The sequence below is a fragment of the Gorilla gorilla genome, chromosome 18, assembly GCF_029281585.2.
Source record: "Gorilla gorilla gorilla isolate KB3781 chromosome 18, NHGRI_mGorGor1-v2.1_pri, whole genome shotgun sequence".
Lineage (NCBI taxonomy): Eukaryota > Metazoa > Chordata > Mammalia > Primates > Hominidae > Gorilla > Gorilla gorilla.
The window spans coordinates 104,741,926-104,764,733 of record NC_073242.2 but is presented as its reverse complement, the minus strand read 5'-3'; the positions used below and the strand labels follow the sequence as shown (position 1 = coordinate 104,764,733).

Here is a 22,808-nt window from a genome sequence, read left to right as displayed (position 1 = left end):
AGCGGCCACACTGACCCTGTAGACGGCCGCAGGCAGAGGCCTCGGGCAGAGGCGCACGCGGGGACCCAGACACGGGCCAGCGACTGGGGAAGGAGAGGCAGCTGCAGACACAGAGCGGCGAGTGGGGAAGGAGAGGCAGCTGCAGACACACAGCGGGGAGTGCGGAAGGAGAGGCAGCTGCAGACCCGCAGGCCCTGAGAGAAGGGTGTGCTCGGTGTCCCCGCGGCCCGCCCGCCCCTGTGCCCCCGCGCACCGTGGTCATTGTGCCGCGCCAGGTCGTCCGCATCGATGAGCAGGTCGTGGTCCGTGTCCAGCTCCCAGAACTTGCAGTAGATGACGCAGAAATGCTCGTACGAGAAGAATTCGGTCAGCTGGTTGATGTCCGCCTCCTCCTCCAGCAGCGCCACATTCTGCCAAAGGACCCAGGCGGCCTGAGCGCGGGGCCTCTGCGGGGACGCCCCAAGTCCGCCCGGCTGCGGGCGGGGCAGGGAAGGCTGGGCGGGGCGGGGCCGCTCCGTGGGTGGGGGGGACTGGGCAGCTGGGGCCGGGGGCGCTCCGAGTGGGGGCAACTCTGCGGTGGGGGGAGTTCCAGCATGGGGGTGGCTCCCTAGGCGGGCGTGGGGGTGGGGGTCAGCTCTGGGGGAGTCAGGGCTCGGCTCGCCCTCAGGGTGGTGCCCAGTACGGCCCCACCCGCCTCCTAGATCAACCGTGGACCCCCAACCGCAGGCGGCGCGGTTCCAGTGCTCACAGGCCTGGGGGTGGGCTGGGAGCGCGGTGGAGGTGGAGGTGGAGGTGGGGGTGGGGGTGGGGGTGGGAGTGGGGGGGAGGGGGAAGGAGGGGGAGGGAGGGAGAGGGGGGAGGGAAGGGACTGGAGGTAGGAGAGGTAGGGACAAGGCAGGGGGCAGGGGGCAGGGGGCAGGGGGCAGGGGGCAGGGGGCCGCTCCGCACCTGCAGGAAGGAGCTCCTCCGCAGCTCGGCGCAGGTGATCCTGCCGGACCAGGACCGGTTCACGGCGTAGAAGATCCGCTGGATGACCTGCGGGGGCGCCGTCAGTGCGGTGGGTGCGCAGACCCCCAGGAGCCCCGCCCCACACGGAGACCGGGAGCCAGGAGAGGGGCGGCCTTGGTCTCAGCCCCACCGGGCCCGCCAGGGCACAGGCGGGGGCAGCGGGAAGGGCCCTGCGGGAGGCGCCACCCCAGGCCGCGGAAAGCGGGGAGGGTCTGGCCGGGGACGCCCCGGAGCTACACGGGTCCAGGACAGGTGGGAAAGGGGCGCGGCCACCCCGAAAACCAGAGTCCCCCCAACACCGGGCTCCTGGGCGGGCGGAGACCCTCCCAGGGCGCGGCCGCCTCCTCCGAAAGCTCAGGACCCCCGGGCCCCGCCCGCCCCGCTCCGCAGAAGCCCCGCGGCGGCCGCTGGAGAAACACCCGCGCCCCGCGCTGGAACCGACGGCCTCTCCGCTGGGGACCCACCGTGGTGATGTAGCGCGAGTGGAACTCGGACGCCTCCTTCAGGAACGACAGCCCCGGGTGCGTGTTCACCACGTCCTGCGGGTGGGAAGACACGAGGCGCGCGGTGTAGACGCCGGCCCTCCCGTGAGGTGTGCGGTGTGGACGCTGCAGACGCGGGCCCTCCCATGAGGTGTGCGGTATAAACGCGGGCCCTCCCGTGAGGGATGAGGCCTGTGGTGTAGACGCCGGCCCTCCCGTGAGGCATGCGGTGTAGACGCGGGCCCTCCCATGAGGTGTGCGGTGTAGACGCGGGCCCTCCCATGAGGGATGAGGCGTATGGTGTAGACGCCCGCCCTCCCGTGAGTGATGAGGCATGTGGTGTAGACGCGGGCCCTCCCATGAGGTGTGCGGTGTAGACGCGGGCCCTCCTGTGAGGGATGAGGTGTGCGGTGTAGACACCGGCCCTCCCGTGACGGATGAGGCGTATGGTGTAGACGCGGGCCCTCCCGTGAGGCATGCGGTGTAGACGCGGGCCCTCCCGTGAGGGATAAGGCGTATGGTGTAGACGCCAGCCCTCCCGTGAGTGATGAGGCATGTGGTGTAGACGCGGGCCCTCCCATGAGGTGTGCGGTGTAGACGCGGACCCTCCCGTGAGGGATGAGGCGTGTGGTCTAGACACCGGCCCTCCCGTGAGGCATGCGGTGTAGACGCGGGCCCTCCCGTGAGGCATGCGGTGTAGACGCGGGCCCTCCCATGAGGCGTGCGGTGTAGACGCCGGCCCTCCCGTGAGGCATGCGCTGTAGACGCGGGCGCTCCCATGAGGTGTGCGGTGTAGACGTGGGCCCTCCTGTAAAGGATAAGGCATATGGTGTAGACGCCAGCCCTCCCGTGAGGGATAAGGCCTGTGGTATAGACGCAGGCTCTCACCTGCAAGAAGGGGACAAAGTCCTCCTGCACCAGGTAGTTGCAGCTGGGGCTCATGAGCAGATGGACGAACTTGGCCGTGTCATCGTGGCAGTTCTGGAGGATTCTGGAAGGACAGGATGACTGGGCACCACCCTCACAGGGGGGTGGCTTTCGACCCCACAGACGCAGGGTGGGAACACGTGTGTGGTGTTCCACGTGGTGCGTGGCAGGTGGCCGCACAGGACGGCCAGGCCTGTGCCCGTATAAGGGTTTCTCCTCTCACTGCGGCAGCCTCAGGGGGCACCCGTCCTGGCACCACGGGGACCCGGGGACACCTCTGCCCTCCCGACACAGCCCCCTGCCCAGCCCAGGACTCACTTTCTCCACATGGTGACGAACTTGTGGACGGACACGGAGCCCGTGCGCTCCCCGCCGGCGCCATAGAAGAGCAGCCCCTTCCAGTAGAGGGGGCAGCTGCAGGCCTGGGGCAGAGAGGGCAGGAGTGGGCAGTCAGCGGGGCCTGGACGCTGGCGCTCCTGCTGCGTACCTCGCGCCTGACCGACGCTGCCCAGAGACCCTCTGCTGCAGAAAGACACAGCACGCTCAGCGAGGCCTGTCCGGGCGTCTGCAAACTCAACGTGGTTTTCGCTCCAGCCTTCAAACAGTCGCGAGAGCTGAGCGTGGGAGTGCCGGGCACGCAGTCTCCCCTGACCACAGACCACGCGTGGGCACTGTAACCAGAGGCGGCTGCATCCCCAGCGTCTGGAAATCAAGCGGCACGTACTAAGAACCAGTAAGTATGGGAATAAATGGCCCCGTCAGCCAGGCAACGCGGTGAATCGGACGGCGACAGAAACATCTCATGGAATGTGTGGGACGCACCTACAGCAGCGACCCATGGCAGGTTCACAGCCTTAAATACACGCGTGAGGAAGGAAAGTTTAAAATCGATCGTCTACACTTCTACCCCAAAGGAACAAATACATGGCAGAGATGCAACGAAAAGTAAATAGTAACAGAAAATCAACAAAATCAAAACTCAATGATTTGAAAGATTTCTTAAAAATTAATTAACCCTGGCTGGACTCGGTGGCTCATGGCTGTAATCCCAGCACTTTAGGAGGCCAAGGGGGGTGGATCACCTGAGGTCAGGAATTGGAGACCAGCCTGGCCAACATGGTGAAACCCTGTCTCTACTAAAAACACAAAAATTAGCCTGGCATGGTGGCAGACGCCTGTAATCCCAGCTACTCGGGAGGCTGAGGCAGGAGAATCACTTGATCCTGGGAGGTGGAGGTTGCAGTGAGCCACGATCACACCACTGCACTCCAGCCTGGGCGACAGAGAGAGACTCTGTCTCAAAAAAAAAAAAAAAAAAAAAAAAGAGAGCAAATACAGATTAGCCATGTCAGCTGTAACTACAGATCCTACAAACATCAGATAGTGGATGCTCATGAATCACTTTATGCCTATAAGTCAGATGACTGGTGAAACAGACTCCCTGATGAACAAGTCAAAAAATAAACTACAATAGAAAATCTGAAAGAGCTGTTTCTGCAAGAAATTGTGTCCATAATTTAAAACTGTTCCACCAAGAAAATTCCAGCCCCCAAAGGCTGCTCCCATGAGTCGACCAAACATTGAAGGAAGAAATCACACATGCATTCCCCTGGAGAAGAAAAACGAGGGGCGTTTCCCAGTGCCTGTTCCGAGGCTGGCACAGCCTGGACGCGGTCAGGGACACAGGAAGTCACAGGCCAGTTATCACTGGAGAGCAGAGGCAGAAATCCCACACAGAACACACAGTAGCAAGTCCAACTCGGCAATAACTGAAAAATCATAATAATAATAGACCAGGAAACCAGAATCAGGAGGGACACTCTTACTCTCATAAAGGGTGCTATGGCCTGAATGCCTGGGTCCCCAAGATCCACGTGTTGAAATCCTCTCCCCCGAGGCGATGGTGTTGGGAGGTGGGGCCTCATGAATGCGATGAGTCCCCTTCTAAGGGACCCCAGAGAGCTCCCTCACCCCTTCCACCCCGTGAGGACGCAGCGGGAAGGCGCCGTCGATGAACCAGGCACCACTCTGCCACACCGAGATCTTCCAGCCTGCAGACCTGTGAACAGTAAATGTCTTGCTGGTGACGAGCTGCCCGGGCTATGGTGTTTCGTGACAGCAGCCTGAATGCTCAGACAAAGGGCCTCTACGAAACACCCCAGCTGCTCAGACAGCGATGACACACGAACACTTCCTCCCTGTGCTGGGAACAAGAAGACAGTGTCACCACCAAGGCCGCCTGGACGGCCGAGCCAGGGCAGCAGGCAAGGGAAAGGCTGAAAGATACGCCGACAGGCAGGAAGAGGCAGAATCGTCATAATTCACAAGCAACACACTGTGTAGACAATCCAAATGCTTACCAAATACGGGAATTAATAAGTATCTTCAGCAAAGTTGCTGCATCCAAGGACAATATGCAAAAATAAATTATTTCAATATACTGGCAACAAACAACTAGAAAATAAAATCTTCAATAATGCCATCTATCAAGAGCATGAAAAATCAACCTACGAAAAAATGGAACAAAAATCACACACAGTGTCTACAAAGCAAACTGCAGGGCACGGCTGGGTGAAATTAAAGACAACCTCAACGTGGTGAGGTGGACCTCACTGCTGAGTTCACAGACTGCAATTTCCTCCAGACGACTCTGTTGACCCAGAGTCCACGCGATCCCCACCCAAAGTCCAGCAATCCCCATCCACATGCACCGAGGGCCTGTTGTTTTGGGGTTTGTAGTATACACGGACAGGCTCATGTGAAAACTTACCAGGGAACACAAAAGAACTCACAGGGGGACCAAGTTGGTGGATATAAGTCCTACCGCCCGGTTTCAACCCTTCCTGTAAAGTCAGAGTAATGAAGACTCAGTCAGTCTCCGTCAGGCACCGGTGGCCTAAGAGAGCAAGGGAAGGAAGTGAGTTGGGACAGAGCCCCGTGGAATATCCACAGGCAAACACACTTCACACAAACTGAATACCAGGGGATCCCAGCCCGAAGGGTGAAAGGCCAAACAGCGGCCCTCCTGGAAGGAAACGAGTGACGCTGCACGGCTCTGCCGTGGCCAAGGTTTCTTTCATGGGACACACGTGCACTCCCTGAAGGAAGAGAGCGGCCTGCTGCACCGCCCCAGCGCAGGACTCAGGGTCAGCTACCAGCACGGGAAACACCACGACAGGACATGACACAGAGGGAGAAATGTCTCTGCAAGGCGAGATTCTGATGAGGGACTCAGAGGCAGAATTTTAAGCATCAGTGAGAAACAGGCCCGAACACGACCGAGTCTGGACATGCGCTGCCCTCCGGAGAGGGGTGCACGGCGGCCGTAGACAAGGGGAAGCGCCCAGCACTGGCGCTGGTGAGGGCAGGGTTCACGGGGCACGGAGAGGTGGCAACAAGAACATGACACGCGCGGCAGAGACAAAAAGGACTGAAGACGCCAGACCCCGCGAGGCTGCCAGGCAGCTGGGTGTCCTCCGCGTTGCTGGGGGAACTGGGACGCCGCGCAACTGCCGGGAAAGCGGCCCACGGGGCGGCTGAGCATAAAGCCCCATGGCCCGGCCAGGGCATCCGTCCTCCCAGAAGCACACCAGTGGGAAGAGGGCCTGTGCCCGTGAGAGCCTGCACGGATGGGGATGTCGGCTGCTTGGTTCACGGTGCCCCAGGCGAGAGGAGCCGGACGTGAGAGCAGGGACTAGAGGAATAAACTGTGGCAGAGTCGTCCTGACAGGTGCAGGGCGGGAGTGACCACGGAGGGCGTGGGGGACTGCGGAGGGGGCTGCGCGCCACAGCGGGGATTGCAGTGCAGCTATGGGAAAGGACGCTCTCCGGCTGGCGCACCTGTGCAGCTGGAGGGGCCAGGCCCTGCAGGACGCACAGGCACGTGCCGGCTCCCGTGATGAGGCTCCTGACGGAGCTCAGCCCTGGCCACCTGGAAGGGCGTCCCGGTGCGGTGGGAGGGAACGAGCTGGGTGCAGCACCGGGCCCTCGGGCTGGTGCTAGTCCCACGCTTTTGACCTCATGAGACCATTCTGGCTCACAGGCTGTGCAGGTTTCAAACCCCAAGCGCTCAACACCCAGGGATGGGGGGATGTGTGAGCCTTCACATCTGTGCTCCTCACCGTGTGCAAGACACACCGTAATGACCCAGTGGCAGGGATGGAGCATCAAATCTATCCAGCCCTACAGGCTAGCGTCTAATGTGTCCAGACCTACAGGCTGGAGTACAGTGTGTGATCACAGCGTGATCCATTTTTTATTTTACTTGTTTTTCGAGACACGGTCTTGCTGTTGCCCAGGCTGGAGTGCAGTGTGTGATCACAGCTCAGTGCAGTCTCAACTTCACGGGCTCAAGCAATCCTCCCACCTTAGCCTCCCAAGTAGCTGGGACCACAGGTGTGCGCTATCATGCCTGGGTAATTTTTAAAATTTCTACAGTGAAGTCTCACTATGTTGCCGAGGCTGGTCTGGAACCCTTGGCCGCAAGCCATCCTCCCGCCTTGGCCTCTCAAAGTGCTGGGACTACAGGGATGACACTGCAACCAGAGACAGCTGCACCCCCGGCGTCTGGGGGATGAGAACTGAGCGGGAGAGTGCTGGGCACACAGTCCCCCCACCACACCAAACCCGAAAATTACCTCCAAATGAATTAGCTCATAATTTAAAATAATCCTAAAGTAAATGGAGATAATCAACTCTAAAATGCAAACGATACAAAGGAAAGCAGTTTTACCTGAATGTTACAAAATCCTTATCAGAAAGGGAATAAAACATCAGACACCCTGATCTGACTTTTAAAAGTCTTTTCGTGATCGACACACAGGAAGACCGACTCCTTGTGGGGCCCGGCAACGCAGCGGCATGCCCACCCGCACGGCCAGGACAGGGAACGAGGCCGCCAGCCCTGACAGTCCCTTCCGGCCCTCCGCAGTCCGCTACGGCGACGGCCCCCAGGCCTCCTCCCTGTGGCTCCGGTTCACCTTTTCCAGGACACGGCAACGGGACCCGGCCATCTGCGGACTTTTAGACCTGGCTTCCCTCGCTCAGCACACGCGTGTGGGACTCACACACCTTGCTCTGTGTGGATCGTCTGCCCGTGTACTGCTGAACCCTATTCCATTATGGCTCTGCTGACCTCAGAGTAGCTCCCTGAGCAGGAAACACCACCGGCCCCAAGGCCCACGTGATGGTGCTGCTGAGCGGGGGACTCACGAGGCGGACAAAGTCCTGAGCGTCTACACTCGCACAGGGCACGCCGACACCGACCGACGGGTGTGAGAGGACAAAGGAGGACGCCACAACCACGGCCGGCAAGTTCAGCACGCGTTTCTCGGCGGGTGACGGGACAAGAGGACAATCTGCAGACACGTAAAGATGTGTGAAAACGCTGCCGAGCTACGTGAGCGAGTGACATCGCGGAGCCGGAGGAGTCTTCAGGGTCACATGAACCAGTGGTGGGCTTTGGCTCGGAGTCCCCACCCAAGTCTTAGGGAGAACTGTGATCCTGAGTGTTGGAGCAGGGCTCTGCTGGGGGGTGACTGGGTGATGAGGGTGGACAGCCCCCTTGCTGCTCTCGTAATCCTGAGTTCTTGTGAGATCCGACGGTCTAAAAGTGGGTGGCAGTGGCCGGGCGCGGTGGCTCACGCCTGTCATCCCAGCACTTTGAGACGCCAAGGCGGGTGGATCACCTGAGGTCAAGAGTTCGAGACCAGCATGGCCAACATGGTGAAACCCCGTTTCTCCTAAAAATACACAAATTAGCCGGGCGTGATGGCGCATGCCTGTAATCCCAGCTACTCGGGAGGCTGAGGCAGGAGAATTGCTTGAACCCAGGAGGTGGAGGTTGCAGTGAGGTGAGATGGTGCCATTGCACTCCAGCTTGGGTGACAGAGCAAGACTCTGTCTCCAAAAAAAAAAAAGAGAAAAGATGATACAGACAGCCTGTGTTTACTGAAACAATTCATGCTGTCGTTAAAAACCTTCCCACAGAGAAAACTGTCCCAAATGGCTTCACTGATGAGTTCTACCAAACATTCAAATAAAAATAACACCCATTCTAAACAAATGGCTCCAGAAAAGTGAATTCTAAAGGACATTTTCCAAGCAACTCTCCGAGGCCAGCATCCCCCCGATGCTAAACCAGACCAAGCTATCACAAGAAAAGGAGACCGCAGGCCAGTCCTTCCGAGCGCAGATGCAACCCCTTGCAAGGCCTGGCAATGTGGACCCAACACATAGGAGAAGTGTGACACCGTGTGGTGGACCCGGGATCGGGGGCTGGGGGCTCACCCAAAGACTGGGGCTCACCCAGGGACCAGGGGCTCGCCCAAAGACCGGGGGCTCACCCAGGGACTGAGGGCTCACCCAGGGACCGGGGGCTCGCCCAAACACTGGGGGCTCACCCAGGGACCAGGGGCTCACCCAAACACCGGGGGCTCACCCAAAGACCGGGGCTCACCCAGGGACCAGGGGCTCACCCAAAGACTGGGGCTCACCCAAACACCAGGGGCTCACCCAAACACAGGGGGCTCACCCAAAGACTGGGGCTCACCCAAACACAGGGGGCTCACCCAAAGACCGGGGCTCATCCAGGGACCAGGGGCTCGCCCAAAGACCGGGGGCTCACCCAGGGACCAGGGGCTCACCCAAACACAGGGGGCTCACCCAAACACCGGGGGCTCACCCAAACACTGGGGCTGCCTTCACGCTGAGACGTCAGTCAGGTCAAGACCAGTCCTTCATGACCGCAGACGCTACCCCTGCGTGGCCGGGCAATGCACAGCTGATGCACAGAAGAAGCGTGACACGCTGCGGTGGAACAGGGACCGGACCGGGGGCTCACCCAAGGACCGGGGCTGCCTTCACACTCAGACTCAGTCAGGTCCATTCACCTTTTAGAGGACCAAAGGAAAACCTCACTGCCCCCTCAATACACGCAGAAATACACACCTAGCATCCCGGACAAACTTCAAGGCACTTTTATAATTTTAAAAAGTAAACTGAGGCCAGGCGTGGTGGCTCATGCCTGTCATCATCCCAGCACTTTGAGAGGCTGAGGCAAGAGGATCCTTCCAGCCCAGGAGTTCCAGACCAGCCTGGGCAACGTAGCAGAACCCTGTCTCTACCAAAAAAGAAAAAATCAGCCAGGTGTGATGGCGGGTGCCAGCAGTCACGGCTACTCGGGAGGGCTGAGGTGGGTGGATCACTGGAGCCCAGGACGTCGAGGCTGCAGTGAGCTGAGATCATGCCACTGCACTCCAGCCCGGGGGCAGAATGAGAACCTGTCTCAAAAAAAAAAACAAGAGCTCCCAGCAAACAAGAAACCAAAAGGGAAGGGGCCTCCTGAGTCTGATGAAGGACGCCAGGCAGGGCCGCTGCGTCAGGGACGACTTGAGCCCGAGGCGGGAAGGGGCGTGCTCTCCACAGCTCTCCAGCACTGCACTGGCAGGCCGAGCCTGTGTACAGAAAGTCAGGGAGGAGACACAGATGCAGACGAGAAGAGAAAGGCTGAACTGTGCTCACCTGAAGATGACCTGACCGTGCGTTAGAGACTCTGCCGGACTTAAAGGTTGAGCTGGTAGAGCTGATGACTGAGTTAAACTTGGTCAGAAAATGCAAAGTCCACATATAAAAACTAACAGTGCTTCTCAACATTCACAATTGACAATCATATTAAAGTAAAAAAATACCACGTACAGTGTCATTAGAAACAGGAAATGCTTGGGTATCAATGTGATGAACCGTGAACAAGACCAAACTACGAGGCGTACTGAAAGAAGTGAAAGATGCCTGAAATAAGGGAGAGCTGGACCGCGTTCATGAGACGGAAGCCTCAATATGGTTGAGATTCTTCCGAGTTCATCTAGAGTCAACAGGATGCCGACGCAATCCCAGCAGGCTGTCGTAGCAATGGAGGGGCCGGTTCTAAAATTCACACAGTGGGAACGAACAACGGTGCAGCCACTCGGGAAGACAGCGTGCAGGTTCCCCAGAAAGCCGGAAGTGGAACTGCACATGCACAGGGAACACCACGCGATCCGACCCTCCACACACGCACATGGAACACCGTGCTGTATATGCAACAAACATCTCTGAGCTCTGTGCTCCAAATGGTTATGGTGGTGAATTCTGTTATGTGAATTTTCCCATAATAAAAAAAGTGCCTGCTGTCCGATTCTGTTCACATAAAATTCCAGAAAATTCCGGCTAATCTATATTGACAGAAAGGAGGCCTGAGGTAGCGTGGGATGAGGGCAGGCGTGCGTCAGAAAGCAGCAGAGAAAAGTCCAGCGCACGTGCCCGCTCAAGCGCAAGGATGCAGGGACACCTATTGTCTTGGTGCTGTGGATAGTTTCACGGGTGGGTACGGACGTCAAAGCTCATTGAACTGCACCTTCCACACGCACCATGCATCCCACATCAGTTATATCTCAACACAGCTGCCCCAAAATGAAAAAAAGGCAAACTGATGAGAAAGAAACACGTAAGGTGGTCAACACGTACATCAGGGAAATGAGGAGTGCAGCCAGGACGGGACGCCTGCACACACGCAGAACGGCTAAAGGCAAAGCGTGTGGCCACGTGCCCGCAGGGGTCAACGCTGCTGCCTGGAAATGCGTCACTCAGGGCCACCCCGGAAGCACGTTTTTTTTTTTTTTTTTTTTTTTTTGCCTAGAGACACAGTCTTGCTTAGTTGCCCAGGCTGGAGTGCAGTGGTGCGATCTTGGCTCACTGCAACCTCCACCTCCTGGGTTCAAGCGATTTTCCTGTCTCAGCCTCCCGAGTAGCTGGAATGACAGGCGCCCGCCACCATACCTGGCTAATTTTTGTATTTTTAGTAGAGATGGGGTTTCATCATGTTGGCCAGGCTGGCCTCGAACTCCTGACCTCAGGTGATCTGCCTACCTCAGCCTCCCGAAGTGCTGGGATTAGTGGAGTGAGCCACCACTCCTGGGCCCTGGAAGCAGTTTTACAGCTTCTTACAAAACTAAACATGTGGCCACCAGATGAGGCAGAGCTCACCTCTGTGGTATTAATCACCTCAGGAAAACGCAAGCATGTCTGCGTAAATCAGTGCACACACACACAGCAGCTTTACTCACAACAGGCAAAAACCAAAGCAACCAGACGTCTATCGACCCCGGAACAGGGGAGAGATGGAGCACACACACAGCAGAAGCTACTCAGTGATAGAAAGAACAAACTGCCCATTCGGCCAGGGACACATAGTGAGCCCCACAGTATCCACGCCCTGGCCAGCCACACGTGAGCGCCACAGTATCCACACCCCACCAGCCCCACAGTAACCACACCCCGCCAGACACACAGTGAACTCCATGGTAACCACACCCCGCCAGACACACAGTGAACCCCACAGACACCACGCCCCAGCCAGCCACACGGCGAGCCCCACAGTAACCACACCCCGCCAGACACACAGTGAACCCCACAGACACCACGCCCCGGCCAGCCACACGCGAGCTCCACAGTATCCACACCCCGCCAGCCACACAGCGAGCCCCACGGTATCCACACCTTGGCCAGCCACACAGCTATAGCCCCACAGTATCCACACCACAGGACTTAATCATTCCTCAACACACACATAGCGAAACATCTTGCTGTACCCTGTATACGCAAATATTACTTGTCCATTCAAAATAAAATTTAAAATAAAGATGCTGCCAGGAAGAAGTGAGAAACCACAGACAAAATGCTCCAAGAGTCCTCATGTGAAATTCTAAGAGAGGCAAAGCTACAGCGACCGGAAGCACATCTGCGGCTGGCCCGGGCCAGGGAGAAAAGAGGGGGACTGATGAGGCACAAAAGGTGTGTGCTTTACCAAAACGGATCAAATTGTACACTTAAAATTGGTGAATCTTAGTGTGTGTAATTATATGACAATACAGCTGACAAAACAAAAAACTATTCAATAAACTAAAAAAAATGACAGAAGGAAATGTATGTAAAAAAAGATGACCGTAGAAATTCATGAGGGAAAGAACTGAAATAATCTGTAACACTGACAGCTGCTTACTGAAAGAGATATACGTTACTGTGTAGCATGACGGATCAAGAAAGGAACCAGAAATAAATGATTCTGTCAAGAAAGTGTCTATATATGATGCAGATATGATCAAGATTTTGTAAATCATACAAGACAAAAGCTTTAGGAGCAAGAAATTTCTAAGCTATGCAAAAAATTGTTTTAGAAAAAATGTAAATCATCAAAATAGTTTCAATAAATGAAAACCTTGAATTAGCCAACAACGTTTAAAGGAAATTAACAAAGAGAAAAGTGTGTTTTCCTGTGGGGGCAGCCTAGGGGGTGGAGTTTGGTGGAGGGGAAGGAGCTGATGATTCTTTCTCAAATGGCTTCAGAGAAAACACAGAGGAGTGAAAATGATGAAAGGGAGGAAATGATGTATGAGATCAGCCCTGACTCACATAGACAGGAACAACCGGGCCAGGAGAAGGCACACACGGACCTCGCTGCACGGCCACGGCTAAGATCCACGGGGGAACCCCCCTCATCAAACTCAAAGTCCCCTCAGATGTGAGTTCTCAAGCAGCCGCCGGCCAAAGTCCACCCGCCTGACAACACGCCGTGGGCTGTGACTCCAGGCCCTCACTCACTCACTCACGCGACGGAGAATTCGAAACGGCGCGGGCCTCACGCAGGGAAGCGTGATGATGCCACCCCTACTTGTTCGTCCCCTGGGCCGGGGGCCCGGCTCACAGAAAACCATCCCAAAGGCACACGATGGAGACGTGGACGGACATCCGCACATGGCGGTGAGCTGGGCGCCACCGAGACAGGCTCAGCAGCCTTTCGGGGAAGCTGAAGTTTGCCTGCGGCCCCCACACATGCTGGACGCTCACAGCGTTCTGCCGCCACAGCGCAGGTGGATTAAGTCGCGACAGTGCACACCCTGCTGGCCTCTGCCCACAGTCACCGTGGGTGCCCGAGCACCATGCTCTCTGCCTGCAGGGCCGGGTCGGTGCGTGCATGGACAGTGGGGCCTGTGGAGGTGTCTCTCGGACTCCCAGCGGTGCAGACACTGCAAGCGACACAACTTCAGTCTCAGAACTCTCCCCTGCCCTGCTGGGTCACACCCAGGTCACCCTGCTTCTCTGGGGCATCAAAGACAACGAGAAAACTTGCTTTTTACCACCAAACGTGACATCCAGCCAACGGACCAAGTTCTTTCAAGTCTTAAAGCCTCACTACCTTAGACGGCCACCAAGGCCAGTGCCGCGGTGCGTGGTAGCGAGGTGACACCGAGAACTGAGTCCTGGAAGGAAAACGACATGAAGCGCGCACGTGAGAACCAGGTGCCGAGGCGGGGGAGAACCAGGTGCCGAGGCGGGGAAGCACCGCGGGGTTGGGGGGGGGGGCACCGCTGTGGGGGGCGGCACCACGGAGGGAGGGGGCGCCGTGGGGGAGAAGCACCGTGGGGATGAAGCACCGCGTGGGGAGGGGCGCTGTGGCGGGGAAGCATCGTGGGGATGGGCACCCTGGCGGGGAAGCACCGCGTGGGGGCGCGGGGGGGGGGCGCCGTGGCGGGGAAGCACTCAGGGGAATACATGGGTCCCATGCAGGAACCTCACTGTGTTGCGCGAGTGGCTTTGTAGGACCCGAAGCGGACGCAGCACGTGAGCTGCAAAAGAGGTGACTGACCCAGCCCAAGGCGTGCAGAGACCGTGTGGGTGGGGCCGGGCACACTCCGCGAGGGTGAGTTCTCCACACAACGAAGGCTGTACTGAAAAGGATGAAGGTGTCCCAGCAGACGGAATGCCAGCAAAGAGACCTCCCAGTGAAGGAACTCTCAGAGATACCCCACAACTTCAAGAGCACCAAGGATAAAACGCGGAAGCTGAGCAAGGCGTGTAAAGTCGAGAGAGTCTGCCAGGGCACGGAGCAGGTGCTAACTCCACACGGGACAAGGAGATGGCACTGCTGTAACTACTTTTGGCAAGTTTTTACTGAGAGATAAAACAATTCTTAATGTTTCTGGTGTTTTAAATTACAGCATACTAGGTAAATATTAGTTCTTTTCATTCACTACATGTTTGCAACCGACTATAAGAAAGTTTCTAATATTTCAACAAAAATGATTATAGAATGATCCTAATTTTTACTGGAAGATGGTTTTGCATGGTTGTGACTTATCTGGTCCTTTCATGGCCCCACACTGCCGTACAAGACAGGGACACCTCTACAAATACCGAGTGACTTAGCAAAAACAAATATGCAAGTGTACAACAGCATGCTAATTTTTCTCTAAGAAATGCAAGAAGTATGTATGTTCATAGTCATACATATATTTGTACATAATTGCTCATATTAAAAGCTAAAATAACAATAAGAGGATAAACCAAAGCTATGGAAACTATTACCTCCGGGGTAGAAACAGCACAGACAGGGACAGAACCTGGACTTATCTGAATGTGTCTGGTTTGTTAGTGTTCACTTTGTAACCATGGAGGTTTTTACATATTTATAAAAAACTTTTTAAAATACTTTAAAAACACAATCCCTAATAGAAAAAGGGCGGGGACACTTCTTAATGTGTTCTTTCAGACCCGTATTGCCCTAAAACCAAAACCAGACAAAGGACTCACAAGAAAACTACCAAGCACTGTCTTCTCTGTGAATCCAGTTGCAAAATTATTGGAATCCAGCAACATATAAAAAAGATGAGACACAGCGACCATGCGGAATTTATGCCAGGAAGCAAGGCTGGTTTAACATCCGAAAACCAACTCATTTAATAGACTGTATTAATAAGTTAAAAAAACAAAAACCGGCCAGGTGCAGGGGCTCACGCCTGTAATCCCAGCACTTTGGGAGGCCGAGGCAGGCGGATCACTTGAAGTCAGGAGTTCAAGACCAGCCTGGCCAATATGGTGAAACCCCATCTCTACTAAAAATATAAAAATTAGCCAGGCATGGTGGTGCATGCCTACAGTCCCAGCTACTTGGGAGGCTGCGGCAGGAGAATCACTTGAACCCAGAAGGTGCAGGTTGCAGTGAGCCGAGATTACACCACTGCACTCCAGCCTGGGCGACAGAGCAAGACTTTGTCTCAAACAAGCAAACCCAAAAAACAAAAACCTGCTCACTCCCGAGGACCCCCTTCACAGCTGCAGAGCTGGAGAGGGCCGGGGGGCAGGGGTCTCACCGTGAGGGGCTCACATGTACCGTGCACCGAGGCTCTGGGGCTCTGACCCGGAGAAGTGGGAGCATCCGCTGCCCAGCGACTCCACGTGGAGGGTAGGAGGCTGGAGATGCGGGCACAGGTCCCTGGAAACATAATCGCCCACCAGGGGTCCAGACACGCATCTGGTGTAGGCCTTGCCTTGGTAACGCACAGACACTAAACTGAGTGTGCTCCATCTGCGGGCGTTCACGCGGTCAGCCTGGAAAGCATGCAGCTGAGAAGGAAAGCAGGCGGCGAATGATGCACGCAGCGCCGCAGCACTCAGGGTGAGTCTAGAAATGGGCCCATGGGGCTGCTGCCAGGAGACAGGGGTCCACAGCTGCCCAGCCTGGGATGGCCGCTCCTTGGGCAGAAATGGGCATGGCCAGGAGGGTGCAGAACGGCCTCTGAGAGCCACGAGAGCTGGCGCCACTGGCCCCGGAGGGGAGAGAAGGGGAGGGTGGCAAAGGGCGGGCCTGCACTCTTCACAGCCTCAGGATGAGAATGCAGACGGAATTCCCACTCGGGTTTCAGATGATTAAGAATTCACACAGCAGCAACCAGACAGCAAACCTCAGACCACAACTATAACCTCAGAGAAAACCTGGGCCGCTTCCGCACACGTGTGACATGCACCCTCCTCGGCCGCTCCGCTTCACTCACGCTCCTGTGACACGCACCCGCCTCGGCCGCGCCGCCTCACGCTCGCTCCTGTGACACGCACCCGCCTCGGCCGCGCCACCTCACTCACGCTCCTGTGACACGCACCCTCCTCGGCCGCGCCGCCTCACTCACGCTCGTGTGACACGCACCCGCCTCGGCCGCTCTGCCTCACTCACGCTTGTGTGAGACGCACCCGCCTCGGCCGCTCCGCCTCACTCACGCTCATGTGACACGCACCCGCCTCGGCCGCTCCGCCTCACTCATGCTTGTGTGACACGCACCCGCCTCGGCCGCTCCGCCTCACTCACGCTTGTGACACGCACCCGCCTCAGCCGCTCCGCCTCACCCTCACATGCCCGCAGTACCACCTCGGCTGCTTCACGTCCCAGGAGTGACACGCACCTTGTGCACCAGGCCCATGTCGTCCATGGTGGCCCTCTCGTGGGGGAACCGGGCGAAGGTGCTCTCGATCTTGCTGATGACGGCATCCACGTTGACGGAGTCCTGCGGGTGTCCTCTGGGGAAGTAGAAGGTCGGAATGCTTTGGCTCGTGGCCGGGGGCAGAGGCTCTTCTTTCCGCGTCTGAACCTGAAGAGTCGACAGACAGCGCTCAGTTAGAACCTGGGAGCACTGAACGCCTTCTTCACCCGGACAACACACGGGGCCTCTCTAGGGCCGACGGTGCTGAGGCCACCTGATCCCAGCCGGGAGAGGACACACTGCAATCCCTGCGGGGGACCACACACGTACTCCACTGCAGGGCACACCTTCACCCAGGAGGCCACACCATGCTGCCATGGACCCCACTCTGGGTGGCTGCTCTGTGCCACTGAGCCCCCACCACACCGAGCAGGGCCCTGGGGACAAGGGCAGCTACGTGCCCCAGGCGCCTGAGAGCCCAGCCAGGACCCACTCCCGATTCCCATGAGCCACACCACTGACCCCACCACACCTGGCAGGGACCTGGGGAAAAGGGCAGCCACGCACCCCAGACGCCTGAGAGCTCAGATGTGGAGAGGCACAGGTGCCATCCACAGGCAACCCTGTCCCTGGAGCCCGGGCCACTCACATTCTGAGAGGCAGAGGCAGGGCAGGCAACCACATAGCCAGGAGAAGGGGTCGTCCACCAGGTACTGCTGCGGACACGCCTCAGCCCCTCACCCGGTGCACAGCCCACGCCCACGGGCTCTTGGCCCCACTCAGCACCAGCACTCCCCTCACCCAGTATATCCGCAGGCCCCAGAACACTCACTCAAGAGTCTCCTGCTTGCATCTCTACACAACCTGCGAGGTGGACATTTGATCTCATCCCGTGATGTTAAAACACCATCTGCAACAGTTAATGGCATCAGCAACCGTACTGCGTCCTCCTCCATCAACTGCCCAAGGGACGGTGCTGCGTCCTCCCCCACCATCAACTACTGAAGGGACGGGACTGCGTCCTCCTCCTCCTCCAACTACCCAGGGAACGGGGCTGTGTCCTTTCCCATCAACCACTCAGGGGACAGGGTTGCGTCCTCCTCCATCAACTACCCAGGGGACAGGGCTGCGTCCTCCTCCCCCATCAACTACCCAGGGGACGGGGCTGCGTCGTCCTCCCCCATCAACTACCCAGGGGACGGGGCTGTGTCCTCCCCCATCAACTACCCAGGGGACGGGGCTGCGTCCTCCTCCCCCATCAACTACCCAGGGGACGGGGCTGCGTCCTCCTCCATCAACTACCCAGGGGACGGGGCTGCGTCCTCCTCCCCCATCAACTACCCAGGGGACGGGGCTGCGTCCTCCTCCCCCATCAACTACCCAGGGGACGGGGCTGCGTCGTCCTCCCCCATCAACTACCCAGGGGACGGGGCTGTGTCCTCCCCCCATCAACTACCCAGGGGACGGGGCTGCGTCCTCCTCCTCCATCAACTACCCAGGGGACGGGGCTGCGTCCTCCTCCTCCTCCATCAACCACCCAGGGGACGGGGCTGCGTCCTCCTCCATCAACCACCCAGGGGACGGGGCTGCGTCCTCCTCCATCAACCACCCAGGGGACGGGGCTGCGTCCTCCTCCATCAACCACCCAGGGGACGGGGCTGCGTCCTCCTCCATCAACCACCCAGGGGACGGGGCTGCGTCCTCCTCCATCAACCACCCAGGGGACGGGGCTGCGTCCTCCTCCATCAACCACCCAGGGGACGGGGCTGCGTCCTCCTCCATCAACCACCCAGGGGACGGGGCTGCGTCCTCCTCCATCAACCACCCAGGGGACGGGGCTGCGTCCTCCTCCATCAACCACCCAGGGGACGCGGCTGCGTCCTCCTCCATCAACCACCCAGGGGACGGGGCTGCGTCCTCCTCCATCAACCACCCAGGGGACGGGGCTGCGTCCTCCTCCATCAACTACCCAGGGGACGGGGCTGTGTCCTCCTCCATCAACTACCCAGGGGACGGGGCTGCGTCCTCCTCCCCCATCAACTACCCAGGGGACGGGGCTGCGTCCTCCTCCCCCATCAACTACCCAGGGGACGGGGCTGTGTCCTCCTCCATCAACTACCCAGGGGACGGGGCTGTGTCCTCCTCCATCAACTACCCAGGGGACGGGGCTGTGTCCTCCTCCATCAACTACCCAGGGGACGGGGCTGTGTCCTCCTCCATCAACTACCCAGGGGACGGGGCTGTGTCCTCCTCCATCAACTACCCAGGGGACGGGGCTGTGTCCTCCTCCTCCTCCCCCATCAACTACCTAGGGGACGGGGCTGTGTCCTCCTCCCCCATCAACTATCCAGGGGACGGGGCTGTGTCCTCCTCCTCCTCCATCAACTACCCAGGGAACGGGGCTGCGTCCTCCCCTATCAACTACTCAGGGGATGGGGCTGCGTCCTCCTCGACCAACTACTCAGGGGATGGGGCTGCGTCCTCCTCCACCCACTACCCAGGGGACGAGGCTGCGTCCTCCCCTATCAACTACTCAGGGGACGGGGCTGTGTCCTCCTCCATTAACTACCCTGGGAACGGGGCTGTGTCCTTCCCCATCAACTACTCAGAGGACGGGGCTGCGTCCTCCCCTATCAACTACTCAGGGGACGGGGCTGTGTCCTCCTCCATCAACTACTCAGGGGACGGGGCTGTGTCCTCTTCCATCAACTACCCAGGGGACGGGGCTGCGTCCTCCTCCTCCATCAACTACCCAGGGGACGAGGCTGCGTCCTCCCCCATCAACTACTCAGGGGACAGGGCTGTGTCCTCCTCAACCAACTACCTAGGGAATGGGGCTGCGTCCTCCTCCTCCATCAACTACTCAGGGGATGGGGCTGTGTCCTCCTCAACCAACTGCCATGGAGGAGGGGTCCAGGGAGGAAGTCCCCATACCAATGGACCACAGCTCAGGGCCTTTGCACCCACAATCCTGACTGCCTGGATCAATCCAGGACTGGGTCCAAGCTCCAGTGTCCTCACAGAGAAAACAGCCCACCCTGCCATTCCCACAGGACCCTCACCGCAGGTCACAAGGGTGCCACAGTCAGCACCCCAACTGTCCCCACCCTGCTACTCCCACAGGACCCTCACCCCAGGTCACAAGGGTCCCACCGACAGCGCCCCAACTGTCCCCACCCTGCTGTCCCTACAGGACCCTCACCCAAGGTAAGACTCAGTTGTTTTTCTCTGATCCCCATGTAGGAGGAACAGAGGCCGCCTCCGTAACCTGGGGCAGAGCAGGCTCCCCGCAGGAGGTGCCAACTGAGTGCTCCTTCAGCACAGCTTTACCTGAAGGGCACACCCCTTCCCTGTGATTCAGAACGTGACCTCTGTGTCCTGGGGCAGGAAGTCCCTGCATCTCCCCGAGCCCACCATCCCACAGTGCATCTCCCCGAGCCCACGATCCCACAGTGCATCTCCCCGAGCCCGCGATCCCACAATGCATCTCCCCGTGCCCACGATCCCGCAGTGCATCTCCTCGAGCCCACGATCCCGCAGTGCATCTCCCCGAGCCCGCGATCCCACAGTGCATCTCCCCGAGCCCACAACGCATTCCCGCAGCGGCGCCTTCCCGTCTCTCGCTGCGGGGGTCCCACTGTGGAGCCTGCGGCTCTTCCCCCTTCATCATGCTGGGTTCACACAGCTCTGCTATTTGGGGTACGGAACTGACCCCGCGAATATTCTGCAGTGAGCTCTCGGGCTCCTGTGTTTGGCAATATAGCAAATGACCTGGGTACACAAACCAACCTTCCTGCTGAAAACTGCCAAGAACCCTGGACAGAATAGTTGACAAACGTCTTCTAGACGGCGCCCACAGGCTGGCAGGAAAGGAGGACACCTCAGGCCACAGCTGCCTGGAAGGAGGAACCCGGGGAAGGTCGTGGAGCCTGAACAGGCTCTGCCTTCAGAAGCGTGGGCTGAGTGGGCTCACCCGAAATCTCTCACAGCCTCGCAGAACTCTGAGGAAGAAGAGGCAAAACACAGGGTCCTCCGGGGAAGCTCCCAGAACGCGTCACCTTCAGTGGGAAATGAGCTCCAAGTAAATCCCCAGCGCGCCTCCGGCCCCAGGAATGAAAGTTGCAGCCTTCACCTGGAGCTGCTGGTACGAGCTGGGCAGGGGGGAGTTCTCCCCGAGAACTGACGGCTACAGCGGACTCTCCTGCAGGTTTGCAAACCAAACTCACTTCACCAGGATGATGCGAAAACCCTCAAACCGGCCGGGCGCAGTGGCTCATGCCTGCAATCCTGGTGCTTTGAAAGGAGGCTGAGGGGGGCAGACTGTCTGAGCTGAGGAGTTCAAGACCAGCCTGGGCAACATGGCAAAATTTCATCTCTACTAAAAAAAAAAACAAAAAAACAGAAAACAAAAAACAAAAAGAGTATCAAAAAAATTAGCCGGGTGTGGTGGCACATGCCTGTACTCCCAGCTACTTGGGAGGCTGAGGCAGGAGAATCGCTTCAACACAGGAGGCAGAGATTACAGTGAGCTGAGATCGCACTACTGCACTCCAGCCTGGGCGACAGAGTGAGACTCTGTCTCAAAGCAAAACAATAAAAAAAATTAACCAGGCATGGTGGCGGGTGCCTGTAATCCCAGCTACTTGAGAGGCTGAGGCGGGAGAATCGCTTAAACCCGGGAGGCGGAGGGTGCGGTGAGCTGAGGTCGCACCACTGTACTCCAGCCTGGGTGACAGAGTGAGACTCTGTCTCAAAAAAAAAAAAAAAAAAGAGTGAGACGAATACTTGGACATTTTTAGCCCCAAATTTACAGAGAGCATGCACCCCATTAACAGACACTCTATGGGGCAAAAGCTGAGGAAACGCAGCAGGGAGAAGCCAAGAGCTCCCAAAGGGAAGGTTGGAATTGAAAGGGATGAAGAGCAGGTCAGCGGTAATGAGTGGGAAAACCCCGGCAGCTGACCACATAAATCAGTGATAACAATGTATGTTCAATTTAAAAAACATAAATCAGTGAAAACAACGTATGTTCAATTTAAAAAAAAAACTCAATACAACAGCCTGTCAGTGACATGGTGACTGGATGAGTGTGAGACGGTTTGTGAGTTGGAGGAAAAGATACTGATTAATATTCGGCTTTGAAAAATTTAGTCGACGTTCCTTTTTTTTTTTTTTCTTTAAAGAGAGGGGGTCTCGCTATGTTGTGCTGGCTGGTCTTCAACTCCTGGCCTCCAGCGATTCTCCTGCCTCAGCCTCCCAAGGCGCTGGGATCACAGGTGTGAGGCCCCGTGCCCCGCCAGCCGTTGACATGTGTAGGATAAACAGTGAGCTAGTAGAAAGCGTGTACTCCAAACGACAGAAAAGGCGACTGAGCTGAAAAAGAGCGGGAGACAGAGGTGCAGGATGAGACGGTCACAGTCCATCACACGGATGAGCAGGCAACATCGACCTCAATGCACCGAGTGCTCTAGTTACAAGACAAAGGTCTGACTGCAGAAAGAAAACAGCATTCACATACACGGGAGACACAGAGGACAGAAAGACATGGGAGATATATGTGACTTAAGGACCCAGAGGCTACACATTTTTTTTTTGAGATGGAAAAAGAGCAGGCAGACAGTAGAGAAAGCTGGTGTCGCTGTATTAACATCCATGAAGTGACACAAGGTGATGGACAGACCTGGAGACAGACAGGCCACCAAGGAACGCTGAAGAGGTCAGTCAGGGGAAGACAGGATGATGCTAACTTTATCCATGTCTGACAACGCAGCCTCCGCACTGATCAAGTAAACACCACTGGACACAAACTCAGCCCGCCAGGAAAGGCGGAGCCCACCCACCCCGGCACAGACACGGAGAAGGCCGGGATCACCCACCCCGGGCACTGACACGGGGAAGGCCGGGACCATCCATCCCGGGCACTGACACGGGGAAGGCCGGGACCACCCACCCCGGGCACCGACACGGGGAAGGCCGAGTCCACCCACCCCGGGCACTGACACGGCGAAGGCCGGGACCACCCACTCTGGGCACCGACGCGGGGACGGCCGAGTCCACTCACCCTGGGCACTGACACGGGGAAGGCCGGGACCACCCACCCCGGGCA

The 22,808-nt window shown here is 57.7% G+C and overlaps 1 protein-coding gene across 3 annotated transcripts in view; it reads right to left on the bottom strand.

The window, feature by feature from the left end:
- The window catches only part of LOC115930163 (serine/threonine-protein phosphatase 2A regulatory subunit B'' subunit beta-like), a 58,005-nt gene that overhangs the window by 16,754 nt on the left and 18,443 nt on the right, over positions 1–22,808 (bottom strand). For all 3 annotated transcript variants that reach the window (XM_055366515.1, XM_055366513.1, XM_055366514.2), the window contains exons 2-7: positions 16,685–16,870; positions 2,736–2,839; positions 2,379–2,481; positions 1,473–1,547; positions 949–1,035; positions 254–410 (exon numbers count right to left, since the gene is read on the bottom strand). In XM_055366515.1, the coding sequence (XP_055222490.1) occupies positions 254–410; positions 949–1,035; positions 1,473–1,547; positions 2,379–2,481; positions 2,736–2,839; positions 16,685–16,870 (712 nt within the window). The remainder of the gene's footprint in view (positions 1–253; positions 411–948; positions 1,036–1,472; positions 1,548–2,378; positions 2,482–2,735; positions 2,840–16,684; positions 16,871–22,808) is intronic.